Genomic DNA, 21,130 nt, shown 5'->3' on the forward strand with positions numbered 1-21,130 from the left:
TCTACATTTCTACTTAGTTTATTTTACTCTGAAACCCATGGCCTCCTCTCCTGGGTCAGGCTGAATGTCTTAATAAAGATGTCCCTGCTCCCTTTAAAAAGAAAGAAGGAAGGAAGGAAGGAAAGGAAGGAAGGAAGGAAGGAAGGAAGGAAGGAAGGAAGGAAGGAAGAAAGAAAAGAAAGAAGAAGAAAGAAAGAAAAGAAAAAAGAAAGAAAGAAAGAAAAAGAAAAAGAGAAAGGAAGGAAGGAAGGAAAGAAAAGGAAAGAAAGAAAGGAAGGAAGGAAAGAAAGAAAGAAAGAAAGAAAGAAAGAAAGAAAGAAAGAAAGAAGTCTCTTTATATAAATGTGACTATGATTTAGGACAATGGTAATATATATGGGAATATAGACTACTGAATAAAGGTGAGCTCAGAGTTCAAAGACTTGAAGCAAATATTCTTATCGCTGGCTTTGGAAAAGAATAAAGGAAGAGTTTGTAAATGTGCTTTTTGGAAAATCTTGCTGGATTCCTAGGGAATTAAAACTTTTACGCTTCCTATTAACCTCTTCCTAAACAAGCCTCCTATTTAGTATAACTCATTAGTTAATACTAAATAAAGCTAAATATTGAAAACTAAGAAATACTAAATTCTAACTTCTAAATAATACTAAAATTAGTATTATTCCATTGTAGTATTCAAATGAGCGTTACTCTTTGAGCTCCCCTAGCTAGAGATTATTACTCTGTGGAAAAACTGGGTACTTTCCCATTTTCATGGGGACACTTTGGGTCTCCATGTGGGCTCCCATTTTCTGGGAATTGACTACTAAATCCAGAGGTAAGAGCAAAGGGAGTGCAAAGGACCCTGCATTCCGAGTTCATTCTGCGGAAGAACTCCTTTCCATAGAAAAACCATTTTGGACTATATGTATGAGTCAAGTCTTTGACAACAATGTAATTCCACATATTCTTCTTTTAGTAGTGACTAGATTAGAAATGTTTGGAAGCATATGGGTGGGAAAGTACCCAGGTAGAAATTGAGGAATTGATAATTCAAGTAATTTTTGGAGGCTAGACAATGAGAATAAAATTTTATACAGATTGCAGAATGAAGGAGGGAAAAAACAGACTTCCTGTTTATAGTGTTAATATGTATATCTTACAAACATTTTGATTTCTACTTTTAGCCTCCTTAAATTGTGAGTTTCCCAAAGAATGAATCAGGTCTGCTACATCTTTTCAGCCCGTAACCTAGTCCTCATCCAGTAGAGGCTAAATGAGTCTCGTTGACTGACAATCCTGAGTGAGGGGGATGATTTGTAGAGCCTTGAAGTAAGAACCACAGGACCAGTTTATGTGAGGAGTACCAGAACATGCAAACCTTAAGAAAGCTTTCCCATCTCTGAGTGAACAAAGCAAGCTATCAAATTAGCATAAGACACAATGAGAGCGACAAATATGTGGCGTTTGTAATCTTCAGTCACCCCTGTCAGTTGGACTTTCCATTTCAATTCAGCATTTTTTAAACTGAATTATAAACATACATAGGTTTTACAAAGATGAATGTGACATGATTCTTGACCTCAGGGTACTCATGATATTAGAAGGAAGACACGTAGGCAACCAGTATACAAGATGCTGTCCATAAAGTTAGCAAAATTTTAAAAAAGGAAGAAAGATTCTGGGGAACCCTGAGTAAGTGGTTCTTATTTATTCTTAGGTGGGTCTGGGTTTTACAGAAGAGATGGCCCCTGAGTTGGATTTTACCTCTTCCCTTTTATTTCTCTTTTCTATCACTCCTAATTTCTTCCATCTCTTCCTCCTCCCCTCCCTTTATTCCTCCCTTTATTTATCTCTCTCACTTTCAAATTGCAAACAATACATTACTATGTCACCTTACCACTGTTTTCATTTCTCATTCTCTTCCTCTGATGAGCAAAATGACAAACTTCCGATCTGCTTAATAAGAACAAGGACTGTGATCACTGACTTTTTCTGCTTTTTATGGCATACCAGAGAAAGGAAGGACTAAAAATATGAACAAAAAGTCTTTGTATTTTTATGTATAGATTTCTGAAGTTTAAATACTTCTGAATTTCCCAATGAACTGAAATGGAAAATTTGGAGCAAAAAAGTCCATTTGGGGTTTGAAAGCTAGTGACTCAGTTGAGGAAGACAAACAGAAAAATTGCTGTAAGAGAGTTACTAATGAGTAGACAAGAGGGTCTGAGAGGCAAATTCAGAGGGAAGTAGAGGGAAAGAGTTTGGATGATGAGTGTGCTCCCCAAGATTGTATCACTGCCCTTGACAGCTCTCTTATATCCAGTTTGGTGAAATACAGTTTATAGGTCGGCAGAGGATACAGAAACCAGAGTGTTCTATGATATTTATTTCTAGGCCTGCCTGAAACAATCCTAAGGCAATGAGAGAATATTTAAAGGTCAAGAAAATAACAGAAAGCCATTACACTGATTTTATTCACTTACAGGCTTACTGCATGCTGGTATCAGTCATTAATTTGGCATGCATCATTGCTGGGGTTAGTAGTGATTTTAATAGCTCTATTTCTCCAATGTCTGCATCATGCAGTGAACTGTGATTGGTAAGTAAGGTCCCTCACTTCACAACCCTCTTCATGGTGGGTATTTATATCTGAGACTAAGCTCAAGAGTGTTCTTATATGTGAAATGGAGAAAATAACAGTATCCACCACAAAGAGCATTAAATGCGATAATGCATGAAGCAGCAGATAGCTCAGAGTATGTGGCACACAGTACAGGCTGAGTATTCCTTATCCAAAATGCTTGAGACCAGAAGTGTCTTATATTTCAATTTTTTTCAGATTTTGGAATATTTCCATATACATAATGAGATACCTTGAAAATGATACTCAAGTCTAAACACAACATTCATTTAGTTTCATATACACCATGTACACATAGCCTGAAAGTAATTTTATCCAATATTTTAAGTAGCTTTTTTTTTTTTTTTTTTTTTTTTTTTTGAGAGGGAGTCTCGCTCTGCCGCCCAGGCTGGAGTGTAGTGGCCGGATCTCAGCTCACTGCAAGCTCCGCCTCCCGGGTTCACGCCATTCTCCTGCCTCAGCCTCCCGAGTAGCTGGGACTACAGGCGCCCACAACCGCGCCCGGCTAATTTTTTTGTATTTTTAGTAGAGACGGGGTTTCACCGTGGTATCGATCTCCTGACCTTGTGATCCGCCCGCCTCGGCCTCCCAAAGTGCTGGGATTACAGGCGTGAGCCACCGCGCCCGGCTCTCGAGGGCAACTTATTTCCTAGAGGAAGAAAGATATGTTTGGGCTGGGCCTGCCCAGTTAATTCGTTCCCAGTTTATCAAGAGAAATCACTACACCTCTCCTGGGGTGGAGTGAGTCTAGGGACAGAGAAAGGCTGAGGCATATTGCACTGAGTGAAGCTCCGTGCCTCTGAAGGAAATGCTGAGAGAAAGGAAGGGGCATTCATTACCCCATCACAACTGGCTGTGGTCGAGAGCTCAACGAAGGCTTTACAGGTATCTTAAACCAGTTTTAAAGAAAGGGCGGGAATAGAGCAGGCTCCAGAATGGGGCAGGCAATTGGGAAACGAATTCCAAGCAGAGAGATCAGCATGCACAAAGGCTTGGAGGCATGAGATGGTGCTATGCTGTCAACACCCAAGAGTGATTCAGCAAAGTTCGTATTTAGGGAGAGAGGAGAGTGGCAAGAAGTGAGCCTGTCATACTAAAAAAAATAAATTCAAAAAAGGGCCTAACCAGGGAGAACAATTTCATTATGCTCAAGTCAGACTTTATCCTACAGGCAGTGGAGCGCACCTGAGATAGGGGGAAGGAGCAGGTTTGGGAAACTTTCTTGAATGTGCTATGTTCAGGCTTCCTGTGAGACATGCAAGTGGAGTGAGATGTGTAATGGCGTTGGACATAGGGTCTAGAATTTCCACTGTTAGTATCAGGCATGGGCCATGGCCCAAAAGGCAAATGGAACTACTTTCTTTAGAAGCCAGAAGAGTTAAAAATGCAGTGTAGCATAATGACAAAAACTAGACATGAGATTCCAACAAACCTGGGTTTGAATCCTGCCACATGTGACCTGTGAAATATTAGACTATCATCCTGAACCTTGTAGTTGCCATGTATAAAATACCATTTATACAAGCCTAGCTACCAGGCTTGTATAAAAAATACATGAGATTATGTGTGTAAAGTATTAGCACATCTCGGCTGGGCGCAGCGGTTCACACCTGTAATCCCAGTACTTTGGGAGGCCAAGGCAGGCAGATTACAAGGTCAGGAGATCGAGACCATCCTGGCTAACATGGTGAAACCCCGTCCTACTAAAAATACAAAAAATTAGCCAGACATGGTGGTGGGTGCCTGTAGTCCCAGCTACTCGGGAGGCTGAGGCAGGAGATTGTGTGAACCCAGGCGGTGGAGCTTGCAGTGAGCCGAGATCACGCCACGGCACTCCAGCCTGGGTGACAGAGCAAGACTCTGTCTCAAAAAAAAAAAAAAAAAAAAAAAAAGAAATATCAGCATATCAGCACGTCTCCGGTACATAGCAGATGCTTCTTTAAATGCCTCTTCAGGATACTTAGCTCATGAAAATTCCCATTTGTTGGAGGGACAAGGAAACAGAAGGAAGGAACTTGTATCCACAGCAAGAAAGTGGAAGTGGGGCAGCAGCCATGTCCCCTGTCTAGGCAGGAGGCAGGGGGACGAGGGTACCAATACAAGCATGGAAGGATGGACACCAAAAGGAACTGCCTCCTTCACAGCTGTTTGAGGGGCAGAGATCACTGTCTACTGTCCTTAACACAACTTGATTCCCTCTGCTGAAAATTAGATCTGCCTAGGCTCGGCTCAGCTTCCTCTTTGTAATCTACACTATCCCCGTTAAGAACCATAGAACACCGGCCGGGCACGGTGGCTCACGCCTGTAATCCCAGTACTTTGGGAGGCCGAGAAGGGCGGATCACAAGGTCAGGAGATCGAGACCATCCTGGCTAACACGGTGAAACCCCGTCTCTACTAAAAATAAAAAATAAAAAAAAAAATAAATAAATAAATAAATAAATAAAAAAAATTAGCCGGGCGTGCTGGCGGGCGCCTGTAGTCCCAGCTACTCGGGAGGCTGAGGCAGGAGAATGGCGTGAACCCGGGAGGCGGAGCTTGCAGTGAGCCGAGATCGCGCCACTGCACTCCAGCCTGGGCGACAGAGCAAGACTCCATCTCAAAAAAAAAAAAAAAAAAAAAAAAAGAACCATAGAACGCCTGTTTCATGTCTATGAATCTGGGTTGGAGAAAAACGAAAAGAAAAAACTCAGAGATGAGCACAGTATTAGGCAGAAGCCTAATGGGTCTGCCTGGAGAGGAGGAGGAGTGTGGCCATGCACTGCTCTCAGCATACAGCCCATGAGGGCAGGGATGGCTGCTGTTCTTGTGAGATCAGTTGAGGTTTGTTCTGGGTGTAATTAGCCTTTTCACTCCTTGTTTCTCTCGTATGTTGTGTCCTACTCTATGAAATGTTGAGTGCCAGTCCTTGTCTTTCATCCACACTTGAAACCTTCGTTCATGCTAAGGTGTAAATAATCAGCAACAACTCAGAGAAAAGTAGAAATACACCCAGACTTGAATCTTGCAGTGTTACCTCCCCTCACATACCCTCAGCAGATATGCTTCAAAAATTATACCTTCTTTTCCTACCAGTTTTACCTTATACAGTCTTTCAAAATAATGGTATGACAGCTACTACAAATTAACAAGAGCTACTAAGAATGAAGAAATTCACTGATCATCCTGCGGATAGAGTGTTATCTTTCATGGTGAACATTTATTTGTAATCATGAGATACACCAAAGGGATGCAGTTCTAATATAATTTCAGACAACAGATAATTATGAAGGAGATGTTTTGCATGCGGAGCCTTTTGGGGGCCTCTGTAATCCTGTCTTCTAATCCATCTATGTATATTGGGCAAATAGTAAGTTCTCAATAAGTGTTAGTTAGGAAAGTAAATGTGTGAATCGAGCCCTGGTAACCATAATAAAAACAGTCTTTCTTGTGGAAATGTGTCGGTGATTATGGACTGGACCAGCTGCAGCATTCAAACAGAAATTAGAGTCTTAATAGACAACACACGAGCATGGCACCCCAGAGTTGGACAGAAATTTTCTGTGCTCACTGGGAACTTGGCGCTGACTCTGGTTTCTCTGTCACAGATTTTGGGGTGGGAGAGTGCTCCCATGGGGAAAGCAGCATGTGCTGACATCAAAATTGAATAGAAACTTGGCTGGGCTAGGAGTCATTGCTATTTTAGTCACTTCCAGATGTCTGCTGCTGTAGTTTCAAGGGACAGGGAAAGATGAGTGGAGTGTGCCATGCCACTGGGTAGAAGATGGGGAGCATTCTCCTTCTAAGCCTTTCAAGTTGTATTTAAAGCCATCCCTCAACATGCTACAAAGATGTATTGGATAAAGCCTTTAAAAACTGTGCTCTTCTGTTCACAATAGCAAAGAGTTGGAACCAACCCAAATGTCCATCAGTGATAGACTGAATAAAGAAAATATGGCACATATACACCATGGAATACTATGTAGCCATAAAAATGAATGAGTTCATGTCCTTTGCAGGAACATGGATGACGCTGGAAGCCATCATTCTCAGCAAACTAACATAAGAGCAGAAAACCAAACGCTGCATGCTCTCACTCATAAGTGGGAGTTGAACAATGAGAACACTTGGACACAGGGAGGGGAACATCACACACTGGGGCCTGTCAGGGGGTTGGGGGCTAGGGGAGGGATAGCATTAGAAGAAATACATAATGTAGATGATGGGTTGATGGGTGCAGCAAACCACCATGACACGTGTATACCTATGTAACAAACTTGCACATTCTGCACATGTATCCCAGAACTTAAAGTGTAATAGAAAATTAGTTAATTAATTAAAAATAAATAAATAAACAAAAACTGTGCTTTTTAACAATATTCATTTATAGATTTGACTTCATATATATCAAATAGGCAAACTGCAGAAACCTTTGCAAACTAATCATGACTCTGCCTGCCCCCATTCAGAAAAACAAAACCAAACCAGAGCCATTCTCGGGCTTTGGTTATGATCTAATATTTATGAAGTGCCAGCCATTGAACATATGTTGAATGGTACATATGCCAGATGAGCTGGCTGCCCCTAGTAGCTATTGTGCTAACCTAACAAGCTCACCAGATGCTTGTTCTATATCTACTTTCTCCTTTTATGATATTTTCAGTGTGTCTTTTAATCCCAATATTGTCATTATGAATTAGATAAAAGATATCAGGTGGGGGTGACCCCCTCTGAAATATTCTCAAAAGGGATGCCTGGGGTTCTTTCCAAGAGGCCCTGGCACCACCAGGGACCAGTCTAGGGGTGTAGATCAAAGTCCGTAATAGGTTCATAGAGTTTCTTGTTTCTTTCACCAAAAAGGTATGGCACTAGCATGATATAACTCTTGCTAGATAAAGAAAGCACAGGAGAAGCAGTATAGTACAGTGGTTAAGCATATAGGATTTGGATTAGACTCAGTTCAAGTTCAGACACTGTCACTCATTAGTTATGTGAACTTGGACAAATTACTTAACCTCTCTAAGGCTCAGTTTCTTCATCTGTAAAATAGGTATAGTGATAGTAGCTATTGAACTTTTGTGTGTGCAGGAGAGGGGAAAATTATGGTAAATAATAATTCCTCCCTTGTCCAACAAGATTGTGAGCTAACCAGAAATATAACAAAGGGTAAGACCAGTGGAGGTCAACATGCCCCCTTTATTATTGTCGAAGCTGACATAAAAGAATGTAGTGTCTTTATGGACAAGTGAACTTCACAGCCAGACCTCTCTGCCACGACAGGCCTCTCCTTGGAGGGGCAGAGCACAGCATGTGCCCTCTCAAGAGGAGGAAGAGATGTCCGCATTTCTCCACCCACGCTCTACTGTCAAATCAGTCGCTTTTCCCCCAGGCTAGAGTGAGGCAGTGGAGGGTGGCCGGGAGTGTTAGGTTAATGGGTCTTCACATGGAAGAAAACATCAAGAGTGGAGGATACGATCATCCTAGTAGCAGCAACTTCAGAGTGTTCCCCTGAGGACTCTGTAAGATAAAACAAGGTGTTTGGCAAGTGCTAAATGTTCACGAAATGTATACGGTGATGTTACGTATCACAGCAACCATTGTCACTGAGTGTCACGTTTGTGGTTTGTGGCAAAGAGATAGGGCAATGAAAAACAGAGACATTTGGAAATTGTTGTGTTGTCCCATGAGGGTTAAATAAACAGGTCAGGATATAATCTTTAAACCAAACAAGAGACTAAGTGTTTATACTTAGCACGTTCTGTTATTGTCACCCTGGGACAGAAGAACCAGCATAAAGGTTTAAGACACAATAGAAGGAGATTGGATTTAACACAAGTGGGAAGAAGCAGAGATCTTAACTAGATAAATGTGAAACAAGAAGATGTCATGTACCTGGGAGATGGGAAATCCTCCCAAGCATATTCTCCTGGGATGAAGATTTCTGGGTCTTGGGCAGTTGGTCAATCCATGTCTTACCTTAGATGTGAGATTAGCTCACCCACTCCCTCTGCTTGAGGTTTCTACTGGTTGTTTATCCCTAAATGTTCTTTTGGGTTGCAATCCTAGTCAGGGTTCTCCAGAGAAATATAACCAGTAGAAGATATGTATACACACAGACACACACATATATAAAATTTATTGTATAAATCTAGTATTTATACAATAAATTTATTTGGATTTATCATTATTACTTAAATTGATTATATAAATCTTTATATATATATATATATATAAATTTGTTGGGTTTTTGTTTTTTTGAGACAGGGTCTCACTTTGTCACTTTGTCACCTAGGCTTTAGTGCAGTGGTGTGATCTCGGGTCACTGCAACCTGCACCTCCTGGGTTCAAACAATTCTTCTGCCTCAGCCTCCTGAGAACTGGGATTATAGGCATGTGCCACCATACCTAGCAAATTTTTGTATTTTTAGTAGAGCCAGGGTTTCGCCATGTTGGCCAGGCTGGTCCTGAACTCCTGACCTCAAGTGATCTGCCTGCCTTGGCCTCCCAAAGTGCAGGAATTACAGGTGTGAGCCACCGTGTCTGGCAGATATATGTAATTTATAAGTTAATGTAAATAATAGATTTATTACAGATATAAGAGATTCATTTTGAGGAAATGACTCACACAATCATGGAGGCTGAGAAATCTGCTAACCTGCCATGTGCAAGTTGGAGACCCAGAGAAACCAGTGCTGTAATTCAGTCTGAATCTGAAGGCCTGAGAACCAGAGGAGCCAATGGTCTGAATCCCACTCTGAGGGCAGGAGGAGATGAGATGAGATGTCCCAGCTCAAGCAGTGAGTGAGGCAGGAGAAAAAGGAGCAAATCGCTCCTTCCTCCTTTTGTTCTTCGTCTTTTTGTCCTCAGTGGATAAAATGATGTCCAACCATGTTGGGGAGGGCAATCTACTTTACTGAGTCCACCTATTTAACTGCTCATCATATCCAGGTACACCCTCCCAGGCAAACCCAGAAAGAGTGTTTAATATGGACACCCCATGGCCCACTCAAGTTGACACATACAATTAAACATCACAAGTTGGCTTTATTTTTTCTTGAACTGAAAAATGCAGATACAGGCCTGCGTGGCCCAGGGAAGCCCAGACCTTTGGTGTTTACGTATGATTCATTCCATGCAGTCCCAAGTTAAGCCCCCAAGTTCCTCTGAGATTATTTGGAGATTTTATTTTGTTCTAGTTCTTATAGAGTATAGTATTTGAGAAAATGTGCCCCATATTTTGAAAGCAATAGTTTTTTCAGGTCTCTATTGGCCTCCGATTTGAGTTAGCCATGATCTTTGTTAAAGGCAATTTTCTAAATTACTTCTCTTAATTCTTCCTCTAGGAATTAGCATCCATGACATTTCTTCTTTCTTTTCCATACCTCCACTCTCCCTGACTTCACTTCCCTTCTTTGGCTGTGAGTGTCAAAGTCCCTGGGTTGGTATAAATGATGTTAAAGACAACCAACTGGGTTTTCTAAGATTCAGGGTTGATTCACCTGATCTCAAGAGGAAGCCACATATTGAAAAGTGATTATCTTCTCATTTCACAAAGCATAGTTATTGTCACAGAGAAGTAAGAGGGGCACTGGGGACTGGATAGCTGTAGTGATACAGTAACAATGCTTCAATGCTGAGAGTGAAAAACAGTGAATGTGAGGAAGGAAAAAGGTGCATATTATAAAGGAAGCAGCATCAGAATATGCCAATGTTCTGAGGATAAAGAGGGAGTTATTCAGGTGACTTTGGGAGAGGATGATTTCAACCCTGGCAGGTAATTTTTAGGAACGAGAATCTAATGCACAAGTAAACATGCTTGTTATAAGGGAATGCTGTGATAGTCTTGATGAACGGGAAGTGTGCAGATGAGTTCTAATGTCATCTCACCTGCTCTTTGATTTTTGTGAAGTGAGAGCTGAGACACAACCTCTGTGGTTTAAGAAGAACTGATCTAATTATGGTCAGGTGATTGGAAATGGAAATCTGCCACCTCACTTTGAGGAAGCATTTTTCAGATCCCCATCCCCCAGTATTAAGCAAGCTCTTAAAATTGTAAATCTAATGATACCATTAAGTGTGTTTTGATGTTTAAATCAAAGGGCATTTCACGGTAATGGCTCCACAGCTGAGCAAGCTTATATTTGCTTAAAAATTTTATCTATTTAGAAGTCACTGGTTTTCAAATAAACCAAAAAGCTGCCAGTCAACATGGCAGCTGAAACATTCACTTCATGGAGCAAAACAATAGGGCTCATGTCAGAGCTGTGACCCAAGTTTGAAAATTAACATCATTTTGTTATTTCTCTTAAGAGTTGATCTTTTCCTTTGAGTTGCTCTTCATGACATCTGCTAAGTGGCTTTGTTGTTGGATTTCAGGGTTTGGCACAATATTCCGTTCTCTTTTATGGCTATTATGACAATAAACGAACAATTGGATGGATGAATTTCAGGTTGCCGCTCTCCTATTTTCTAGTGGGGATTATGTGCATTGGATACAGCTTTCTGGTTGTCCTCAAAGCGTAAGTTTGATTTGTCTTTTGGGAAGCAAATAATGATTTCTGGAATCAAATGGAGGGATTAATTTGGGGATTGGATATAATTTTGTTGCTATTTTATGTCTAAAGGAAACAGAGTCTGTAAGAGATGAAATGTAGTTTTAATACCAACACTAATGTTAGACTATTACATCTTCAAAAGAATTGAACATAAACACAGGCCTTTGAGTCATCTCATGGGGTCAGACTAATGCTTGCATGTCTATCTTGTGTTTAAACATATTTTTTAAATGTGCATTTTTGTACTTGAAGGTACGAATTAACGTTGCCAGCAAGACAGGGAAACAGCTGCTGGCCCCTCTTTTGCGTGCAGAGAGGTTTTAACTTGCAGAATCAGCTCAATAGGCAGAATCTATTGTTCTCTACTCATTTAAAAAAAAAAAAACCGGAATAATCACTCATCCAAAAAATTTTAGCTGTGTAAGACAGAAAAAATGAATGGTCCCCAATGAAACCGTCACAATCAACTGTATAATCATGGTTTGTCTTGGGAAAAGATGTATTGGAGTATGGGGAGGAATTTCACTGGAGAACTGATATTACTGCAGTTCATTTTTCCCCCTGCCTAAAATATATTTATAATACCCTACTTAAAGACTGCAGAAGCCTAGCAGAGTTATTTGGGTTTATATATAAGAAAAATGACCCTTTAGCCAATTTTTTTTTTGAACCAGTTTACGAGAAGAGTTTAAACATCTCAAGTAAGGTTGCCATTCTTTTATTTGACTATGCTCAAGGTGAATGAGTTTTCCCCTCATTGTAGGAGGCCCCTCTGCCTGAGGGTCTAAGAGGGAAAAAGTGCAGAGTCACCCTAAGCAGGAGCTCTCTGAAGCAGTCTGTGACACACTTTGTGTCCTAAACCTGCCTCACTTACAGGTTCCTCCAGAGAAAACTGCCATATTTCATTTTTAAGCTCTTTTGGGACTTAAAACCTTGTGGGAAATCCTATATGTAAGACATTTATCAACCTGTTCAAGTGTAATCAGAGACCTCAAATATAAGAGACTGTACATCAGATAAACTACTATCACATTCCAAAAATCAAAGATATTTTCTAGTCTTTTGACTATATTGCTCTGGTTGGGCTGAAGTCAGAGGTATCATTTACATTACTGAGGCCTCATGAGTATCATTTCTGTGTTGCTCCTTTAGTTTCTATAGGCAGTGGAGAAGAATATTTTCTTATGTCCGATTACTCAGCTTTTTTCGGTAACTGTGCAGGTTGTGTACCCCACAGTCATTCTGCCTAGGTTCAAATCCCAGCTCTACCTTGTATGTATTTATACAATCATTAGCAGATGGCTCAACTGCTCTGTTCTCCTGTTTCCCCTTGGTAATAGAGGTGTAATGGATGTGAGGACTAAATGAATTAATACAAAGCACTTAGAATATGCCTGGATGAGAAAATTATTAAACAAATGTTAACTATTTTATTAGGATTATAATTCATAGGCTTATTGAAGAGAAAAGGCCAGCATAGTAGGAGTTGAGGCCACATTATAGCTCCCCAAAACAGGGCAGTCATGTATGGTTATGCAGTTGTACATCAGTAGATTTGTATGTTTAATAAATTATTTTCTGGCAGATGAATTTAAAGTATCTAGAGCAGCACTATGCCAGGCAAGTCACTTATATAAGTTTAAAACTTCTAGTAGTCATATTAAATAAATAGATAGGTACATTTAATTTTAATAATAAATATATTTGATTTAACTCAATATATCCAAAGTATTACCATTTTAACAAGCAATATAAAATTATTGTTGAGATATTCTCTGCCTTTCAGAAGGTATCAAGTCTTTGAAATCTGGTGTGTATTTTATACCAGTCACATTTCAAATGTTCAGTAGCCAGATGTTGGTGGAACACTCTATTGGGCAGAGTGGCTCTAGAGGAAGTAGTGGCTTTTTTAAAGTTGCTCAAAGATGCCATTTGGGATAGCTGCAGGGCATGAAATCCATTTTCCCCCTCAAAGTCATTCATGTTCTGTCAACCAAACCAGTGTGGCCTTGAACCTTTCCTCTGGCATGGACCTTTGGTTGCTCCTTACCTGATTAGCAAGTAGTTTAAACTCATTGCCCAAACAGCAAGACAACTCGAAAACAATACATGACTCTCACCCCACCACCAGCCCATGGGACAGTACTCAGTAGGAAAAGAATTGATGAGATATAAATCTTTGTACAGAATCACTAATCATCTCTTCCTACTCCTATCCCAGTCAAATATTCTCTTGGAATAAGTTTGAGTGGATTTATGGCATACGTTACTCAAACAGAATAGAAGGGAACCTAAGTTCTAAAATCGACTAGGCCACATCAAGATTTTTTCATTGTGCTCATTCTGTTAGCTTCTGCATATTCATTCACAAAATGGGAGCAAATATCTATTTTTAGTTACTTAATAGCAAAATCATAAAATAAAAAGATAGAAATCCAAGAAAATAGTTTGAAGTTTTAAGATAAGATGACTAACTTTGTTGACCCAGGACTCTCCTGGTTTTAGAACTGAAAGTCTTGTGTTTGGGAACCTTTCAGTCCCCAACAAACAAAGATGGTTGATCACCTTAGTTTTAAGTCCTTCCCTTTTCTTCTTCCTCCCTTCATTCATTTCTTTTATCCTTCTTTTTTTCCTTTTCTTTCCAGGTCAGTGTACATTTTCAACCACATCATATGCTTAGAAATCTTCATGATAAATATAAACATAAGTATTAAAAGCAAAGTAAAACAGCATAACGTAAAGTTACACAACATAGAAACCATCAGCTCCTTTAAATATTGTCCTCATTAGTTTAAAGTTTTATGTCAAAAAGTAAAAGTGGCTTGACATCAGGACCCAACTGCTCCCATTAAAAATAATTCTCTAAGCTAAAAATCTGGGGTTTTACTGGTCTGTTTTACAACAGTTAAACTACTGGAAACAGTTGAATCATTTTGGGAATACATGTCTTAATAAGAAACTCATAGCTATTTTATCCTTATAGGCTTCTTTCAAGACTTTTTCCTGTTTGTAAGTTGTTTTAGTCCATTTTGTGTTGCTATAAAGGAATACCTGAGGCTGGGTAATTTATAAAGAAAAGAGGTTTATTTGGCTGACAGTCTACAGACTGTACAAGAAGCATGGAGTCAGCATCTGCATCAAGTGAGTGATTCAGCCTGTTTCCACTCATGGTGGAAGGCAAAGGGGAACCAGCATGTGCAGAGATCACGATGGTGAGATAGGAGGCAAAAGAGAGATGGGAAGGTGCTGGGCTCTTTTAAACAGCCAGCTCTCGTGGGAACTAATAGAGTAAGAACTCACTCACTATCCCCTGCAAAGGAAGGCATTAATCTATTCATAAAAAAATCTTCCCCTATGACCCAAACACCTCTCATTAGGTACCTCCAGCATTGAGATCAAATTTCTACATGACATTTGGGGAGACCAACAGTCAAACCTTAGCACAGGGCTCCCTGGGATTAAATATAATTTTTCTGTTTATGATCCTGTCTATAACAATACTTATAAAATGGACTAACAAATATTCTTGGATACTTAAATCATGTGCTATACACAACCCTGAAATGGTGTTAAAATTTTTGTCTACATAGACTATCATACATATTATATATACGAGATATATATTATAAACGACATATATAAAAAACCAGCCTCAACACATGCAGATAAATATTTTTAAATTTGGCAAAATGACAGTATGTTCATCCATATTTCTGGAGCTGCAACAATAATTATGATTTTTACTTGAAATAATAACAGTTAACATCTGTTGAACATCTGTCATGAATCAGTTTAAATTACACTACTTCTAATCCCTAAACATTGCAAAGTAGCTATTAGTTTTATAATTTTACAGATAATGAAATAAAACTCAGGGATCCTAAATGAACTGCGCAAGGTCATTTGACTATAAGACCTCTTTGAATTTAGATTTTCTAGCAAAAGATATCTTCTACCCCCTACACCTTGCCACCTCTCTGTACTGTGCTTCTCCTTACATAGGCCAATGTGTTCCTCCCACCAATCTTATATACTGTGTTGAGTACACATTAGTTATTCCTGTTGGATGGATGGAGAAATTAAGGCTCAGCAGAGTTTGAGGATTTGACTAAGTTCAAATACCCAGTAATTTGCAGAACTGAGCTTTGAACACCTTGCTTTAATTCCAGGACTTAGCTTTTCTAATTTCCAATGTGGATTCATTTATATTGATGATAACAATCATCAGTATAGAGTGATGTCTCTGTCTTATCCTGGGTAGCCTTTTTTTTTAAAAAAAATTCTATATTAAAATAGTTTCTTGTCTGTTGTTAAATTCCCTTAGAGTTTTATGGCCTTGATATGACTCAAGTGACCAAACGTTTTGTTAAAAAACAATTAAACCTATCAAAACCAAGTCCTTGTTCTACAAGATTCTTGCATATTCCAAGGTAAATCATGGCCAGCTTCACACATACCATTTCTAAATCAATGAGACTCTATTTTCTCCCTTCTACTTAGATGTCAGTGCCTTTGTCCATTTTCTTTACACTTCTTTGGTGTTTACCCAGACAGTCATGACCTACCTGATACTCTACCTAAATATCTTCCATGTCTCTTGACATCTTTAATTTTTTAACATTGAAATTGTTTCTTTTTCCTCCCCACATTCTCACCCCCAATTAATTTTTTTCTTTGTCAAAGGAATTTCTCCTTATCTATTTAGTAGAAAGCAGTGAGAGTGCCTCATAGAATCCAGTCTAATATTTTACTTCTCAGAGATATTTTCATTGGAGATCATAATGTTTGATGTATGTAATGATGAATTTCAGACCCTAGGGAAGGTTATGGAAGGATAAGTGGACCTGGCCTAAAGGACATGATATTCTGGCAAATCCCATAAAACATATGATTATCTCATCTTCCTCAAACTATAGTTGACCTTGTTTCAAAAATGCTTGGAGCAGAAAAGCAATGAGGTATGAATGACATAAAGTCACCACCTTCCATTTTATATTACTGCTCTATGAACTGCATCTAGATTATAAAAATCAACATAAAAAGCTGTCCTCTTGCCAGAATGGACTAATAAGGATGGCAGTAGTTCACAATGAATGGCAGCTATTTACAAAGTGAGGTGATGTTGTCAAAACCTGTCATAATGACAGAGACAGAACTGAACAGCAATAGCATAACAAGCATATATCGTATGCATTTATTATATGTATTGTGCTATGCAAAAATGCAATTTATGCTATATGTATTTACTTGGTGAGGCTCTTTCCAGTGCTAAGTTTACTTCTAGAATGACAATTCATGTTTTCATTCATTTAATTACTATTTGTGGAGCACCTAGAATGGATAATCTAAGAGAACTATCCAGTACCTGGATCTTTCTTGGTGAGCAAAATAAAGTCCTTGCCCCTGTGGTGCTCAGTTGGGGAAATATTGTAAACAAAGAAATGACCAGTGGTTTTGGCCAATGTAGTATAATTTTGTGTTGTTGTTATCCTCTGCAGTCAAATATTTGCTACAGCTTCTCCATCCTCAAGAATTTTAAATAGCTGAGAAGAGCCAAGATGGCTAACAAGATGCAGCCAGGAAGAGCTTCTCCCAATGAGAAACCAGGGTGTTAAGAAGACTGGCACACTCCAAGTAGATCTTCAGAAGAGAGGCATCGAGAGTGGATGGAGGGAGGATGTAGACTGTGCTAGAAGTGGAGGAAGCTCGGAATGCTATGCTCAGGAATGAGTTCTAGGACTTATTCCTGGCCCCGAGTTGCTCCTGAGGAAGGGAGAGTTAAATAGGTGTGGAGTAGCCCACTCTCACCATGGATCTCCATAATTCTAGTTGCAGGAGACTCCATGACCCCCATGCATATTTGAACTGATAAGGAGAGCTGCTGGAAGAGTTGGCAGGGACAGGACTCCAGACCATGTGGAGTTCAGAATATTTGGCAAAGGAAGGACTGCAGTAGAGCACAGCCAAGGACACCCATCCCTGAAGGCTCACCATGCCCCTGTAGGCTTTGGCCTTTGTTGACTGTCAGACCAATACAGAGCAGGGTTGTCTTGCCCATGGAATGAGGCCATTCTTATCTGACTGCCTCCCTTGTCTGCCAGCCTTTCCTGAGGTTCATGCCTGGCTGTGCCCACTTGCAGCAAAGGCTTGGATGTCCAACTGGGGCACTTCTTAAAGGCCATCACCATAGCTTCTTTCCTGGCAGACCCCACCCAACTGTTGGAGAGCTTCTGAAGACAAGCCTGCATCCACACACACCTGCCTGCAGCCTCCTCCCTCTGCTTTGCCAACGTGCAGAGATGCATGGACCCTGCTGCTCTGCTGTCACTGACACATGAGCATACACCCCACTGCCACTGCCCCGACAAAGCACTTTTGCCAGCAACCCTCATTGGAGCATTGCTGTTAACAGACTGGAAACACCTCATCTCCTTCAGCACATCAGGTGTTTAACCTTGAGAGGCCAGAGAACAAAGCTGTGTGCCTGGTCCTATACCATCGGGTTACAGCACACAGCCCAGGAGTGTTGAGCTGAGCCCAGGTCCCCTGAAATCAGCCAGAAATGAAGCCAGTTGACTAGGCCCAACTTACATCACAGTCAAACCCTCAAAGGCATCAAAGAATATAAAAGCAAAAAGCCCCATCCAAAGAATTGCAACATCAAAGATTAAAGAAACATCAGCTCACACAGATGAGAAAGAACCAGCAAAAGAACTGGGGCAACTCAAAAAGTCAGAGTGTGTTCTTACTTCCAAATGACCATGCTAGCTCCCCAGCAATGGTTCTTAATCAGACTGAGATGGTTGAAATGATAGACATAGAATTCAGAGTCTGGATGGCAATGAAGATTGCTGAGATTTAGTAGGAAGTTAAAACCCAATACAATGAACCTAAGAATCCAGTAAAACAATACAAGAGTTGAAAGACAAAGTAATCATTTTAAGAAAGAACCAAGCTGATCTGATAGAGCTGAAAACCCTATTACAATAATTTCATAATACAATTGGAAGTATCAGTAGCAGAACAGCCTAAGCTGAGGAAAGAATCTCAGAGCTCAAAAGTGGTTCTTCAAATTGACTCAGTCTGACAAAAATAAAAAAGAAAGAATAAAAAAGAATGAACAAAGCCTCCAAGAAATATATAATTATGTAAAAAGACCAAACCTATGACTCACTGACATACCTGAAAGAGTGGGGGAGAGAGAAAGTAAGTTAGACAACATATTTGAGGGTACTGCCTATGACAATTTCCCCATCCTCACTAGAGAATTTCGGAGAACCCCTGCAAGATCCTATATATGATGACCATCCCCAAGGTACATAGCCCTCAGATTCTTCAAGGTCAATGCAAAAGAAAAAATATTAAAGGTAGCTGGAGAGAAGGGAAAGGCCACCTACAGAAAGAATCCATTACACTAATGGCAGACCTTTCAGCAGAAGCTGTACAAGCAAGAAGAGATTGGGGCCTATATTCAGCATCCTAAAAGAAAAGAAATTTCAACCAAGAATTTCATATCCAGCCAAACTAAGCTTCATAAGCAAAGGAGAAATAAAATCCTTTTCAGACAATCAAATGCTAAGGGAATTCATTACTACCACACTTGCCTTACAAGAGGTCCTTAAGGAAGTGCTAACATGGAAATAAAAAACTGTTACCAACTACCACAAAAACCACACATAAGTACATAGACCATTGACACTATAAAACAACTACACAAACAAGTCTACATAACAACCAACTAACACCACTATGACAGGATCAAACCTTCACATATGAATATTAACCTTAAATGTAAATGGGGTAAATGCCACATTCAAAAGGCACAGAATGGCAAATTGGATCAAGAAGCAAGACCCAACTGTATGTTGCCTTCAAGAGATCCATCTCACATTCACTGACACCCACAGGCTCAAAATAGATTGATAAAAATCTATCAAGCCATAAGGAGATTGATAAAAATCTATCAAGCCACAAAGAGATTGATAAAAATCTATTAAGCAAACAGAAAACAAAAAGAGAAGAGCTTGCTATTCTTATTTAAAGCCAAACAGACTTTAACCTAACAATAATCAAAAAGGACAAAGAAGGGGATTACATAACGATAAAAGATTCAATTCAGCAAGAAGACTTAACTGTCCTAAATGTATATGTACCCAACACTGGAACACCAGGTTCATAAAATAAGTTCTTGACCTACAAAAAGACTTAGATAACTACACAATAATAGTGAGAGACTTCTGCAGCTTACTGACAGTATTAGACAGATTATTGAGGAAGAAAACCAACAAAGGTATTTGGGACCTAAACTTGACACATGACCAAATGGACCTAACAGACATCTACAGAACGCTCCACTCAACAACAACAGAATATCCATTCTTCTCATCTGCAAATGGCACATACTATAAAATCAACCACATGCTCACCCATAAAGCAATCCTCAACAAATTAAGAAAAACTGAAATCATACCAACGACATTCTTGGATCACAGCACAGTAAAAATAGAAATCAATACCAAGAGAATCTCTAAAAATCACATGATTACATGGAAATTGAATAGCCTGCTCCTGAATGACTTTTGGGTAAACAATGAAATTAAGGCAAAAATCAAGAAATTTTTCATAACTAGTGAGAACAAAGACATGACATACCAGAATCTTTGGGACCCAGTTAAAGCAGTTTAAAAGGGAAGTTATAGCACTAACACCCACATCAAAAAGTTAGAAAGATCTCAAATTAACAACTTAACATCACACGTAGAGAAACTAGAGAAACAAGAGCACACCAACTCCAAAGCTAACAGAAGATAAGAAATAACCAAAATCAGACCTGAACTGAATGAAACTGAGACACAAAAAGCCATGCAAAAGATAAATAAATCCAAAAATTGTCTATTTGAAGTATAAATAAGATTGATAGACCACTAACTAGATTAATAAAGAAAAAAAAGATTCAAATAAACACAATCAGAAATGACAAAAGGGACATTACCATCAACTCCAAAGAAACACAGAAAACCCTCAGAGATGATTACAAACATCTCTATGCACACAAACTAGAACACTTAGAAGAAATGGATACATTCCTGAAAACATAAAACCTCCCAAGATTGAACCAGGAAGAAATTTAAACCCTGAACAGACCAATAATAAATTCTAGAATTGAATCAGTAATAAAAAGCCTATCAACCAGAAAAAGTCCTGGATCAGACAAATTCACAGCCAAATTCTACCAGATGTATAAAGAAGAGTTGGTGCCAATCCTACTGAAACTATTTCAAAAACTTGAGGAGGAGGGATGCCTCTTTAACTCATTCCATGAGACCAGCATCATTTTGATATCAAATCCTGTCAGAGACACAATGAGAAAATAAAACTTGAGGCCAATATCCTTTATAAACATAGATGCAAAACTCCTCAGTAAAATACTAGCAAACCAAATCCACCAGCACTCTCAAAGTATATTTACCATGATGAAGTAGGCTTTATTCCTGGGATGCAAGGTTGGTTCAACATACACAAATAAATAAACATGATTTATCACGTCAACAGAATGAAAAACAAAACTACATGATCATCTCAATAGTTGCAGAAAAGGCTTTGGATAAAATTCAACATCCTTTCATGTTAAAAACTCTGAACTAACTAGGCATTGAAGGAACATACCTCAGAATAATGAATCATCTATGTCAAACTCACAGCCAACATCATACTGAACAGGCAAAAGCTGGAAGCATTACCCTTGAGAACTGGAACAAGACAAGGATACCCACCCTCACTATTCTTATTCAACATAGTACGAGAAGTCCTAGCCAGATCAATTAGGCAGGAGAAAGAAATAAAAAGCATGCAAATAGGAAGAGAGGAAGCTAAATTATCTCTCTTTGTGGACAATATAATTCTATACCTAGAAAAGCCCATAGTCTCTGCCCAAAGGCTCCTAGGTCTGATAAACAACTTCTGCAAAGTTTTA

At 39.4% G+C, this 21,130-nt stretch overlaps 1 protein-coding gene across 1 annotated transcript in view; it reads left to right on the forward strand.

Annotated features, from left to right (window-relative positions):
- TMC1 (transmembrane channel like 1) overlaps positions 1–21,130 on the forward strand; it is a 174,169-nt gene that overhangs the window by 96,694 nt on the left and 56,345 nt on the right. Inside the window, exon 10 of the mRNA XM_015117946.3 lies at positions 10,979–11,121. Within this exon, the coding sequence (XP_014973432.1) occupies positions 10,979–11,121 (143 nt within the window). The remainder of the gene's footprint in view (positions 1–10,978; positions 11,122–21,130) is intronic.

This window comes from Macaca mulatta, chromosome 15 (genome assembly GCF_049350105.2).
Source record: "Macaca mulatta isolate MMU2019108-1 chromosome 15, T2T-MMU8v2.0, whole genome shotgun sequence".
NCBI lineage: Eukaryota > Metazoa > Chordata > Mammalia > Primates > Cercopithecidae > Macaca > Macaca mulatta.